Source organism: Anolis sagrei, chromosome 4 (genome assembly GCF_037176765.1).
Source record: "Anolis sagrei isolate rAnoSag1 chromosome 4, rAnoSag1.mat, whole genome shotgun sequence".
Classification (NCBI taxonomy): domain Eukaryota; kingdom Metazoa; phylum Chordata; class Lepidosauria; order Squamata; family Dactyloidae; genus Anolis; species Anolis sagrei.
The window spans coordinates 83,160,243-83,174,943 of NC_090024.1; the positions used below are offsets into that span (position 1 = coordinate 83,160,243).

The 14,701-nt window shown below is 43.2% G+C and overlaps 1 protein-coding gene across 1 annotated transcript in view; it reads left to right on the forward strand.

The window, feature by feature from the left end:
- Window positions 1-570: 570 nt before the first annotated feature.
- The window catches only part of ELOVL2 (ELOVL fatty acid elongase 2), an 89,551-nt gene continuing 75,420 nt past the window's right edge, over window positions 571-14,701 (forward strand). The window contains exon 1 of the mRNA XM_060774809.2: window positions 571-836. Within this exon, the coding sequence (XP_060630792.1) occupies window positions 834-836 (3 nt within the window). The 5' untranslated portion in view covers window positions 571-833. The remainder of the gene's footprint in view (window positions 837-14,701) is intronic.

The window sequence follows — 14,701 nt, forward strand, 5'->3', positions numbered from 1 at the left end:
TGGAAGGGTTTGGTGGGCAGTATCCTTTGGTTTTGGAGTTGTAGTTCACCTACATCCAGAGATCACTATGGACTCAAGCAATGATGGATCTGGACCAAACTCTACAAGAATACTCAATATGCCCAAATGTGAACACTGGTGGAGTTTGGGGAAAATAGAATCTTGACATTTGGGAGTTGTAGTTGCTGGGATTTATAGATCACCCACAATCACAGAGCATTCTGAACCCCACTAACGATAGAATTGGGCCAAAACTCCCACACAGAACTCCCATGTGGGCCACAGCAAGGCATGGCAGGGGACGGCTAGTAAATACAGCGAGAGAGTTTGGGAAAATCAGCGTGGATGCCCTTCGCTGATTCTGTCTCTTTGGGTCTACTAACTCTACTCAATGCATAGGATCTTCTCAAGGAAAGGGGGAGGCAGGGAGCCCAATGGCTTGAACTCTCCAGAGGCAGGATGGCGTGGGACCCTCCCCCTCGGGGCCCAATGGGAGGCGTCCGATTTCCCCTCCTGGGTCCCGCCCTGCTCTGACGTCAGGGCCCCCCTTCTCTCCCCGCTCCTCCAAAGAGGGAGGGGAGGGGGAGTATGGGGAGGCCGGAGCTTTGCTTAAGCCGCGGGCGGGGAGAAGGCGGCGGCGTTGGCTTTGGCGGCGGAGGCGAGCGCTCCCGACCCGGGAGGAAGGCGAGGAAAGGAGGGAAGGAAGGCAGAGAAAGGGAGCGGGAAGGCAGGAGGTCGGCCAGGAGCGAGGGCTACCCTGGACAGCGCCCCTCGCCCTCCGGAGCAACGCCAGCCGCCGCCCAGCCGCCTCGCAAGCCCTCCTCGGCGGCAAGATGGTGAGTGCAGGCACCAGCCTATTTCTGGACGCCGGGGAGAGAGGCGCTAAATCCCTCCGAGGAGGAGGAGGGGAGGGAGGGAGAGAGGGATGCCCGCCAGCCTGGGCTGCTTCCCATTGTCAGGGCTGTTGGGAAGCCCAGAGATGCCCTCCTTGGATGCTCCTTGGGTACCCAGGAGGCCACATCCTGGAGGGTGTGTGTCACCCATGCTCTCCGCTCTTTCCTTGCCACACACGCTCTCTAACACGCCCATTCTCCACCCCACACGCCTTTTCTCTTCCTTCCCTATAGAAGCATGGAGTTGGAAGGGACCCCAAGGGCTATTCAGTCCTATTCTGGACAAGCACTAGAATCCTAGAGTTGGAAGAGTCCAGTCCAACCCCATTCTGCCAAGAAGCAGGAAAATCGCATTCAAAGCACCCCCGACAGATGGCCATCCAGCCTCTGTTTATTTTTTTATTTTTTATTTTATTTAAGTAGACACACATTTGCAAGTGTTTGTTGCATACAGTGCAATAATTTCTATCTATTAATGTTCGATAATCATTTATCTGATAATATATTTCCATTAAGGCAGTGTTTCCCAACCTGAGGGTCGGGACCCCAGGGAGCAGGCCCGTAGCCAGGATTTCGATTCGGGGCGGGGGGGGGGCTGAGTTTTTTTCAGGGGGGGGGCTGAGTTTCGGGGGGGGCTGAGTCTGAGTGAAAGAGGGTCTACCCTAGCAAACCGTTTGTGTATTATTTATTTATTTATTTATTTACTTTGCTTACTCAGCCCAGGGGCGACTCACAGCGGTGTACAACATAGAAAAAACAAGGTTCAAAATTCAAGACACAATCTAAAATAATCATTCCAGCATTAACCAAAAACATCATCATCAAAAAAACATCATCAATACTACAAAAGCCATTCCATTACCCCAATACCCCCATGCATATGGGATATATTGAGCATGGTGATCAGATCATGATATGAATAAACATAACAGTTTAAATGATGCACCAGTAAGGCCTTTTCGCGAACCACCATCAGAATTTTGGGGGGGGGGGGGGCTGAAGCCCCTCAAGCCCCCCCCCCCCCCCCGGCTACATGCTTGCCAGGGAGGGTTGCAAGGGGGTGTCATTTATTAATGACATTTATTAATGACATTTATTAACTAAGTCATTTATTAATGACTTAGATGAAGGGTTAGAAGGCAGGATCATCAAGTTTGCAGACGACACCAAATTGGGAGGGATAGCCAATACTCCAGAGGACAGGAGCAGGATTCAAAACGATCTTGACAGATTAGAGAGATGGGCCAAAACTAACAAAGTTCAACAGTGACAAATGCAAGATACTCCACTTTGGCAGGAAAAATGAAATGCAAAGATACAGAATGGGGGAGGCCTGGATTGAGAGCAGTACGTGTGAAAAAGATCTTGGAGTCCTCGTGGACAACAAGTTAAACATGAGTCAACAATGTGATGTGGCGGCAAAAAAAGCCAATGGGATTTTGGCCTGCATCAATAGGAGCAGAGTGTCTAGATCTAAGGAAGTAATGCTACCCCTCTATTCTGCTTTGGTTAGACCACACCAGGAATATTGTGTCCAATTCTGGGCACCACAATTCAAGAGAGATATTGACAAGCTGGAAGGTGTCCAGAGGAGGGCGACTAAAATGATCAAGGGTCTGGAGAACAAGCCCTATGAGGAGCGGCTCAAGGAGCTCGGCATGTTTAGCCTGAAGAAGAGAAGGCTGAGAGGAGATATGATAGCCATGTATAAATATGTGAAAGGAAGCCACCGGAAGGAGGGAGCAAGCATGTTTTCTGCTTCCCTGGAGACTAGGACACGGAAGAATGGCTTCAAACTACAAGAAAGGAGATTCCATCTGAACATGAGGAAGAACTTCCTGACTGTGAGAGCCGTTCAGCAGTGGAACTCTCTGCCCCGGAGTGTGATGGAAGCTCCTTCTTTGGAAGCTTTTAAACAGAAGCTGGATGGCCATCTGTCAGGGGTGATTTGAATGCAATATTCCTGCTTCTTGGCAGGGGGTTGGACTGGATGACCCATGAAGTCTCTTCCAACTCTTTGATTCTATGATTCTACAGTATTTTCTATTGGTCATGGGGGTTCTGTGTGGGAAGTTTGGCCCAGTTATATTGTTGGTGGGGTTCAGAATGCTCTTTGGTTGTAGGTGAACTATAAATCCCAGCAACTACAATACCCAAATGTCAAGATTTATTCCCCCCCAAACTACACCAGTGTTCACATTTGGGCATATTGAGTATTCATGCCAAGTTTGGTCCAGATCCATCATTGTTGGAGTCCACAGTGCTCTCTGGATGTAGGTGAACTACAACTCCAAAACTTAAGGTCAATGCCCACAAAACCCTTCCAGTATTTTCTGTTGGTCATAGGTGTTCTGTGTGCCAAGTTTGGTTCAATTCCATCATTGGTGGACTTCAGAATGCTCTTTGATAGTAGGTGAACTATAAGTCCCAGCAACTACAACTCACAAATGACAAAATCAATCCCCCCTCCCCCAACCCCACTAGTATTCACATTTAGGCGTATCGAGTATTTGTGTCAAATTAGGTCCAGTGAAGGAAATACATCCTGCATATCAGATATTTATATCGTAACAGTAGCAAAGTTGCAGTTAAGAAGTAGTAACAACAATAATTTTATGGTTGGGGGTCACCACAACATGAGGAACTGTATGAAGGGGTCGTGACATTAAGAAGGTTGAGAACCACTGCGTTAAGGAGTCACAGTCTACTATCTAAATAATACTTATAAAACAATCATAGACTCTTACTTTACATCCTCTTCTTCCTTGTCTACAATTTTATAGGATCCTATATACATTTTTAGTTTAATTTTACATTAAGGTGTTGAATCATTGGTTGCCATTCATTAACAAAGTTATCTAATAGTTCTCCTCTTAATAATACAGTTATTTTATCCATTATCAGCATATCCATAATATATTTTTCCCATTCTTCTAAAGGAAGTATCTCTGGGGTTTTCCAATATCTAGCATATACTATTCGAGCTGCCATTGTTGTGTAAAACAAAAATATTCCATTTTTTTTCTAATTCTTCCTTGGGCATATTCAAAAGGTACATTTGAGGTGTCATTTTGAAATTTGTGTTTAATATTTTTTCAAGATATACATGGATCTGTTTCCAGTAATTTTTTACTTTGCTGCAAGTCCACCATGTGTACCTTTTTCTTTCCCACATTTCCAACATTGGAGCAATTATACATCTTAGCTAGTCTCTCTGAAGAAAGATACCATCGCAGATGCATTTTATAAACATTTTCCTTTAGATTTTGATGCAGTATATTTCATTCTTCTCTTCCATGTCTTTTCCCCATCCAGCCTCTTGTTAAAAGCTTCCAAAGAAGGAGCCTCTACCACACTCCGGGGCAGAGCGTTCCACTGCTGAACAGCTCTCAGAGTCAGGAAGTTCTTCCTCATGTTCAGATGGAATCTCCTTTCTTGTAGTTTGAAGCCATTGTTCCGCATCCTACTCTCCAGGGCAGCGGAAAACAATAATAATAAAATAAAATAATAAAATATTTTATACCCTGCTACCATCTCCCCAAGGGGACTCGAGACAGCTTACATGATGCCTCACCCATCAACAGTAAAACAATATAACACAAGAACACAACAGAAAATAAGAAAATAAAATAACATAAGATACGCAAACAAATATAAATAAACAGCGCAGCAATATAAAATCAGAACATTACACACTGAAAACAAGTTCAGGTGGCTGGTATGACTGCATGGAGCGCCATTACCTTCCCACCAGAGTGGTACCTAGTGATCTACTCACATTTGCATGTTTTTGAACTGCTAGGTTGGCAGTAGCTGGGGCTAACAGTGGGAGCTCACCCAGCTCCCTTGATTACATTATTATTATTATCATGTCAGAAGTGACTTGAGAAACTGCAAGTCGCTTCTGGTATGAGAAAATTGGCTGTCTGCAAAGACATTGCCCAGGGAACGCTCGGATGTTTTGTCATCCTTATGTCTTTCATGTCCCTGCATGGGGAGCTGGAGCTGACAGAGGGAGCTCATCCGCATCCTCCCCAGATTCAAACCTCCAACCTGTCGGTCTTCAGTCCTGCCAGCACAAGGATTTAACCACTTGTGCCACTGGGGGCTGCTAGTGATGCGGCGGCAAAAAAAGCCAATGGGATTTTGGCCTGCATCAATAGAGTCTAGTGTCTAGAGCCAGGGAAGTCATGCTACCCCTCTATTCTGCCTTGGTTGGACCACCTCTATGGACAATGCCGGCTCTTCGGCTTAGAAATGGAGATGAGCACCAACCCCCAGTCGGACATGACTAGACTTAATGTCAGGGGAAACCCTTTACCTTTACCTTAGTAGCACTGGAGGCAGAGAAGGAGACTGATTTTGCTTCTCCTGCATGGCAGGCAAGGGGTTCGACTAGTTGGCCCATGTGGACTCTTCCATATGAGGCTCCACCACATGAAGCTCCACCACAAATCAAGGCTCTCACCCTCAGGCAGGTCTTCTTAAGATTTAGTTCAGTGGTTCTCAGCCTTCCTAATGTTGCAAACCCTTAAAACAGTTCCCCATGTTGTGGTGACCCCAAACCATAAAATTATTTCCGTTGCTACGTCATAACTGTAATTTTGCTACTGTTATGAATTGTTATGTAAATATAGGATATGCAGGATATATTTTCATTCACTGAACCAAATTTGGCACAAATACCCAGTACGCTCAAATATGAAAACTGGTGTGGTTGGGGAGGGGAATGATTTTGTCATTTGGGATTTATAGTTCACCCACAATCAAAGAGCATTCTGAACTCCGCCAATGATGGAATTGTATCAAACTTGGCACACAGAACTCCCTTGACCAACAGAAAATACTGGGAGGGTTTGGTGGACATTGACTTTGAGTTTTGGAGTTGTAGTTCACCTACATCCAGAGAGCACTGTGGACTCAAACAATAAAGGATCTGGACCAAACTTAGCATGGATACTCAATATGCCCAAATGTGAACACTGGTGTAGTTTGGGGGAAATAGACCTTGACATTTGGGAGTTGTAGTTGCTGGGATTTATAGTTCATCTACAATCAAAGACCATTCTGAACCCCACCAATGATAGAATTGGGCCAAACTTCCCACACAGAACCCTCATGACCAGCATGTTTTCTGATGGTTTTTGGCACCCCCTCTGACACCTTTTCACCACCCTGCAAGGTTCCTGACCCCCAGGTTGAGAATCTCTGGTTCAGTTGGTCTCTTTGGCTGCTCTTTTGCCAATCTCCAGGGCAGCAGAAAAAAACACCTGCCATCCACTCAATAAGACATCCCTTCCAATACGATACATAAACATGGCCCTTCTGTCCCCTCTCGGCCTTCTTTTCTCCATGCTCAACATACCTAGTCCCCTAAACAGCTCCTCATAGGGCTTGGCCTCCAAACCGTTGACCCTTCCTGCACTGTTTGCTCATTTCACACCCATGTACATTGGTACCTGCTGGTTTGGTTTGAGGAACCAATCACATGTTCGACTCAGATACATAGATTCTCTCCCTCAAGCCCTTATCCTGAAATAGATGAATACAGTTGTGCTCTTGAAAACTGTAGAGTGGGCCTGCTTGGTCTCTGCTGGTGTTTGGTTCCAGGACACCCACAGGCCATGGATACCAAAATCTGTGGATGCTCAAGTCCCATTATATACAATGGCATAGTAAAATAGTGTCCCTAATGTAAAATGGCAAACTCAACATTTGCTTTTTGGAATTAAAAAAAATCTAAGCCATGGATGGTTGAATCTTTAGGTATATACTTATTATATCAGAAGCGAACCAATTGCAATGTATTTAAAAAACACAAAGTTTAAAAACTTGGCATTATACTAAATGTCCTTTGACCAGTAGCTGGCCACTTGGTGTGCCTCTGGTGTTGCTATAAGAAGGTCCTCCACTGTGCATGTAGCAGGGTTCAGACTGCATTGTAGTAGGTGTTCTGTGGTTTGCTCTTCTCCACACTCGCATGTCGTGGGCTCCACTTTGTGGCCCCATTTCTTAAGGTTTGCTCTGCATCTTGTGGTGCCAGAGCACAGTCTGTTTAGTGCCTTCCAAGTTGCCCAGTCTTCTGTGTGCCCAGGGGGAAGTCTCTCATTTGGTATCAGCCATGGATCGAAGTTCTGGTTTTTAGCCTGCCACTTTTGGACTCTCGCTTGCTGAGATGTTCCTGTGAGTATCTCTGCAGATCTTAGGGAGCTGTTTCTTGATTTAAGACATTGGTATGCTGGCTGATATCTGAACAGGGGATGGAACAGAGATGTAACTGCCTTGATCTTTTCATTATTGGCTGCTACTCCCCAATGGATGTTAGCCATGGGTTGAAATTCCAGGTTTTCGCCTGCCACTTTGCAAGTAGCTTCTGTTGTGAGAGAATCATCCATCTACAAAGACATTGTCCAGGGGATGCCCAGATGTGTTGCAATGCTGTGGGGAGGCTTCTCTCATGTCCCCCAATCTTTAAGTGCAGAATCATAGATTTGGAAGAGCCCTCATGGGCCATCCAGTCCAACCCCCTGCCAATAAGCAGGAAAATCGCATTCAAAGCACTCCTAACAGATGGCCATCCAGCCTCTGTTTAAAAGCCTCCAATGAAGGAGCTTCCACCACACTCCAGAGCAGAGAGTTCAACTGCTGAACAGCTCTCACAGTTAGGAAGTTCTTCCTAATGTTCATCCTCCTTTCCTGCAGTTTGAATCTGTTTTTCCATGTCCTAGTCTCCAGATCAGCAGAAAACAAGTTTGTTCCCTCCTCCATGGATACAGAGGGCTGACTGTGTTACTTTACTGTCTTTTACCCACACGTGCCATCTATTCCTTCTCTTTGATGCACATGGAGTCCAATCAATGAGTTCTGATCATTGTGCACACCGCATTTTTATGTATCTACAAACTCTTCTCATTAACAAACCCACACAGTCTGGCATGCTGTTCCCCTCCCTCAGAGTCACAGGCACCACAGGTTAGTGCTTTCCATTCGCCCCTCATAAGTGTGTAGGCAACAAATGCTGCATTTTCCTTATAGCCATGTTACTTTGTCATCTCTGCTGTCCACCTCCTCACTGCACAGCCTCACTTTCTTACATAGGAAAATATAGCCAGCCCTGTGTATCCATGGGTTCTGAATCCACAAAGTCATAGAATCCTAGAGCTGGAAGAGACTCCAAGAGCCATCCAGTCCAACCCCATTCTGCTATGCAGGAATATGCAAACAAAACACTCCCGACATATGACCATCCAGCCTCTGCTTAAAATCCTTCAGCAAAGGATGCTCCACCACACTCCAAGGCAACGTATCTCACTGCTGAACAACACTTTCCACCATGAAGTTGTTTCTCAACTATCCAAATATTTTAAAACCTCAAATGAAAAATTTGATTTTGCCATTTTAGATAAAGGACATTTTACTATTACATTGTATATCATGGGATTTGAGCATTCACAGCTTAAACCCTTGTACCGGCAGAGCTGCTGACTGAAAGGTCAGCGGTTCAAATCCAGGGGGCAGGGTGAGTTCCTGTCTGTCAGCTCCAGCTTCCCATGCAGGGACACAAGAGAAGCCTCCGATAGGATGGCAACACATCCAGGCATCCACTGTTCAATGTCCTTACAGATGGCCAATTCTCTCACATCAGAAGCGACTTGCGGTTTCTCAAGTTGCTCCTGACACACATACACAAATATCCACAGATTTTGATATCTACAGGGATCATGAAATCAAACCCTGTAGGTCCCACTGTACCATTTTCAAGGAGACTGATTCAGGATAAGAAAGAATGGGATGAAATATTCTATGTATCTGAATCAAATCCATGAAAACTGCTAGTATCAAAAGAGCTGAACAAATATATACCATCCACAGGGTTTTCTGAGTATGCATAAGGTGGTTCTGTTCTCATGTTCTTAAACAGGTTTACTTCCCCTTCCCAACTGAGCTTTTTCCAGCAGAAGATTCCTGCATCCGCTTCTTTTTCCTCATATCCTCAAGCATTTTCAATGGGTGGATATGGGACCAGGTCCCATATTCACCCATACCCTAACTTCACAGTACAATATCATTCAAGTGACTTCTCAGTCAGGGAGGGGAAGATTGGCTTTTTGATCCTTTCAAAGTCCATGTCCATTTATGTTGCAACTATAACAAGTAGTGAAAAGGTATAATTTCTTTTAACGGCTTCTAAGTCAGACATGCATCAAACATATCATTTGTCCACAAATTGGCCCTGAAACCAGTTCGGGCAAATGTCAAAGAATTCCAGAAGGTGTGCTGCTCTATTTCTGCATGTCTTTGTTTCAGTTAGATTAAAGAAGAAAGGCCAATTTACAAAGAGAGAATCCGCTCCCTTTCTGGCCTCATTCTTCCCAAAGGAGTTTAGTCCAAACACTTTACTAATTCACAGCTCACTAATGCGAAGTAATCTTAGATGCCCTCACAGAATAATTTTGAAAATTTCAGAGGAAAGGAATTTTAAAAAACTGTATTGAACCCAGCTCTTAATTTGGGGAAGAAAATACTGTGGATGTAAGGAATCCATGTCTATGGATGCATGGTTGAATACAGACATTCCAGTTTCACTACTTTGATAAAGTAATAAATTTATTTTATTGGATCCTTCTTGGTGGCCATTGTATTATATCTTACTTCTATCAGTTGTGCAGTCTATGCACATGGTGAGGGATGTGGAAAAATGCCATTCTTTGTCATATTAAGAATGGTTGTGGCTTGTAAATGAGGTAGTGCGGATGGTATGAAAAGCCAAACATGTTGTTGTACTGCAGCCACCACCATCCTTTACCAGTACAGGATATGGGAAAAGATGAAAGTTGTAGTCTAATAACAATAATATAATATACTTTATTTAGGGCCTTCTGGTGGTGCAGCAGGTTAAACCGCTGAGCTGCTGAACTTGCTGACTGAAAGGTTGGTGGTTCGAATCCAGGGAGCAGGGTGTGCTTCTGCTATTAGACTCAGCTTCTGCCAACCTAGCAGTTTGAAAACATGCAAATGTGAGTAGATCAATAGGTACCACTTCTGTGGAAAGGTAACTGTGCTCCTTGCAGCCATACTGGCTACATGACCTTGGAGGTGTCTAGGGACAACGTCGGCTCTTTGACTTAGAAACAGAGATGAGCACCACCCCCTAGAGTTGGATACGACTACACTTAATATCGAGGAAACCTTTATCTTTACTATACTTTATTTATAATCTGCCCTATCTCCCCAGGGGTGGGTGGGGGGACTCATAGTGGATGACAGTACACATACCGTTTATTCCGGCATATAAGACGACTGGGTGTATAAGACGACCCCCAACTTTTCCAGTTAAAATATAGAGTTAAGACAACTCCCATGCATAAGACTACACCCGCGTATAAGACGACCCCTGACTTTTGAGAAGATTTTCTTGGGTTAAAATGTAGTCTTATACGCCAAAATATACTGTAAATGGAAACCATTCAATGTTGTTATGCAATTAACAAAGACAGACAGTACAAAAATAGAGGTAAAGGCTTCCCATCTTTTTCCATCTCCGGCATCTGGAGGCTGTGCTCAACTTTGGCCATGGGGGATTGCTGTTGCTCCATCTACCATGCCAGTGAGCTTTGTTGTCTTTAGACACTCTCCCAATCAAATCGTCAGCATGTCTGCATGGGTACCTTTTATTACCCCTCTGCCAAAGTGGCACCTATACTCACGTTGCTGTTTTCAAACTGCTAGGTGAGTAGAAGCTGGGCTGAACGTTGGGAGCTCACCCTAACCCGGGCTTGAACTGCTGACCTTTCAACCGGCAAGATTTTCTGCAGCTGACAGTTTAACCTACTGTGCTAAAATCCAGCCCCATCTTGAGGACCACACCTTTTCATCCTTTATGTAAATCAAAATGAGAGGAAAAGTATAAATCCAACATTTGGGCTTTTGGTGAACAACCGAGTCCATCTACAATGTCATTTACCAGACTGAAGCAACACTGGCCCCTTCCACACAGCTGTATAAGATCCATATTGAACTGGATTACATGGCAGCGTGGACTTAGATAACCCAGTTCAAAGCAGATATTGTGAATTATGTGCCTTGATATTCTGTGTGGAAGGGTTCACTGAAACAAGACAACATTTTGGAAAAGTTTTTCCCTTTTCCAAAATTGAGCCTATTGGGTTTAACTCTTCCCAAGAAAGAGATATCACATGAACAAAATGAGAGAGAAATTATAAATAGTCAGAAGCCTACCATATTGATTATTGAAAATAAACTCAATTAATGAACTGGGACAAACCCAATAAGAATAGAGGGAAGGAAGGACAAAGAACATTCAGGTTGCACTTAAATCTATTTCTAATTGATTTTACATTTAGGGCAATTGAGATCAGTAGACTTTACAAAGCCTCTGGGAGCATAGTTTTCTGGTCATGTTCAATCCCCTTTGGCAGAAAAGTGCTCACATTTTAACAAGTCATTGTAATCCTACACAGTTGTTCTCCAGGCATTAACTATGTCCCAAAGCAAGTTTCTGTAGATATCACATTAATGAGAAATGCCATGTTTATTAACATTAGTAGGGTGTGTATATGTGCTTATAGCATGTAAAAATTTTAAAAACATGTGCTGAGTTTGTTTATTGTGGACTTTCAAGTCATTTTGGCAAATCTAAGGGTCCTTCTACACTGCCATATATATCAAGGCAGATAATCTACAATGTCTGATTTGAACTGGGTTATCTGAGTCCACACTGCCATATAACCCAATTCAAAGAGGATAGTGTGTAATTTTATACAGCTGTGTGGAAGTGGCCTAAGAAGAATTTAGCATGGGATTTTCTTGGGAAATTTTTTTCAGAGGGAGTTTGCTTTTGCCTTTCTCTGAGGCCGAGAGAGTGTGACTTGACAAAGGTCTCCCAGTGGGTTTCTGTGGCTGAACAAGAATTTGAAGCCTGATCTTCAAAGGGCCCTTCTATACAGCCATATAATCCAGAATATCAAAGCAGATAATCTGCATTATCCGCTTTGAACTGAATTATCCGAGTCTACACTGCCATCCAATCTATTTCAAAGCAGATAATCTGGATTTTATACAACTGTGTAGAAGGGGCCAAAGTTTTAGTTCAATACTCAAACCACTACACTATGCTGGCTAGGGTATATAAATAAAAGTTTCCTTTCCTTGCTTTCCTCCCTTCTCCCTACCCCTTGACTTTTATATGGCTTTTCCTTTGACAGTCTTTTATATGGCTATATAAGTTAAGCCAATAGTCTCTTTCCAACTTTAAAATGGCATATAAATAATTTAAATAAATAAACAGCACTCGTGTTAGTGCTTTTTGTTGAGCCAATCAGCCAGTTCAAAACCAGAGATAAAGTCAGTTCAAAAACTGAACCAAACTCCATTCTCAGTGAGATATTCATGTGGGTGTTGATAGTTACTACTGCAAATGAGGCTGTTCAATAAGTCCCTAAGGAATGCACCAAAGGTAATATGGAGTTAATTATATAGGATAAGATTTAACAGGTCGGCACACATGATCTGAAAATCAAGCCCTATGATGCTACTCAGTTCTTCTTTAAAAGCCAAATATGAAATTTCTCACTTCCCAGTATACACAGTTAATGTTTGGGGAACTATTGGGTCCTGGTCTTACCTTTAATGTAGCCATGTTCAAGCAAACACACTGAAATGGATGGGACAAATTAGTGCATATTAAATTAAAACAACTGATTTCAGTGGCACTGGATCCAAGAATGATTAGATCCAGAGGATCCAAAGCATTATTTGGAGTCAAATGTCATTATCTAACATAGTTGTGTCCCAGAATACTAAGGTAAAGGTAAAGTTTCCCCCTGATATTAAGTCTAGTCATGTCTAACTCTAGGGGGTGGTTCACATCTCAATTTCTAAGCCAAAGAGCCGGCATTGTCCATAGACACCTCCAAGTTCATGTGTCCAGCATGACTGCATGGAACATTGTTACTTTCTTACCAAGGCGGTACCTATTGATCTGCTCACATTAGCGTGTTTTCGAACTGCTAGGTTGGCAGAAGCTGGGACTAACAGCAGGAGCTCACCCACTCCCCAGATTCGAACCACCAACCTTTTGGTCAGCAAGTTCAGCAGCTCAGTGGTTTAACCCGCTACACCACCAGAGGGCCCTTCCAGAATACTATAAAATAGTAATTGCCTTCTATGAAAAATTATTAGTTTAAACATTATATATCATTTTTGAAGTAAATCTGGGCTTCACATTGTAAGTGCACTGTGAGATTTGTAATGCTTCGCAATATTTATCTTTTAGTACTGCATTGCAAGACATTTGCTGGAATATGATGTGTGGTCCCATTCAGCCATAATAATAATAATAATAATAATAATAATAATAATAATAATAATAATAATAAAAACTTTATTTATACCCCACCTCCATCTCCCCAAGGGACTTGGAGCGGCTTACATGAGGCCAAGCCCAACAACACATCAGTAACAAAAAAGCAATAACAAAAAATAACAACAACACAATTAAATAAATCACATATAAACATTAACATACAAGGATTTAAAACCTATGGGTGGGCCAGATGTAATAGTTAAAATTAAAAAATAACGCTGGTCATGAACAGGTAGGATATATCTAATAGGAGGGTTTTTAAAAAGTGAGGGGAGCCATGTGAACCAGTCTGAAGAAATTGGTTTCCATTGTGCTGTCAGAATATTCTGTGTTTTCTGCAGCAGATGTATTGTTTCTTTGAAGGTGTGAGCCAGATTTCGCAAAGCATTCATGTCATCTTCTTATAGTGCTGCCAAGTGCTTTGTGAAACGGGTATACTCTGTACATGTCTGAGGGTATTTCAGGGCTCTAGCTGTGGCAAGGAGGCAAAACAAGTGATCCTACCCTCTCAAAGCCTGCTCTCCAAACGTCTAGCATTTCAGTAACTTAAACTTCAATTGAGCGCTTAGAAATATAGGTTAGGCATCCAAGGAAAAGGCCAGGAAGAGATAGCAAGGGAATGTGAACACTGCAAATGTAACATGTCTAGGTGTTCATAGTAGCCCATGAAAAACCTGTGGCCCTCCAGCTATTCCAGCTCCCAGAAGTCCTGGCCATTGGACAATCTTTCTAGGGCTTCTGGGAGTTGGAGGCCAAAGCTGCTGGAGATTCACAGGTTGGGCAAGCCTGATATCAGAAATACTAAAAAAAACTAGAGTCTGATGGAAAGTTTCATTGACTTCTTGTCTGGGAGAGCAATATCCAACTTTTGTGCCCATAGCTTCATATTGCAGGGTTTCTTTCTGACTTTTTACCTTCAGGTAATTCTAGGCTGCAATTCTATACTTACTGACTTAAGTCCCATTGAGTTATATGGTACTTGCATCTGAGTAGGAAAAAAACCCCCTGATATTCACTTTCCTGCAACCTCTCCAACCTTCACCCCATCACCATCACCCCCCCACACAAAGTTAGCTGCCCTTCCACATTTGTGGATTTGCTTATTCACAAATCTGATTGATATGTTCTCTCTAGTAATTTCTAGATCCTCCAGTGTGAATCTATGGTCCAGTAGAACCAGACCATAGAATTGTGCTGGAGGATCTAAAGATTCCTAGAGAAGTATTATCTGAGTTTTTTATTTGCATATCAGCTCTAGCTCCCCATGCAAAGACATGAGAGAAACCTCCCACAAGTATGGTAAAATATCAGAGCATCTGGGCATCCCCTGGGCAATGTCCTTGCAGACAGTGAATTCTCTCACACCAGAAGCAGCTTGCAGTTTTCTCAAGTCACTCCTGACATAAAAAAAATCCAAGCATCC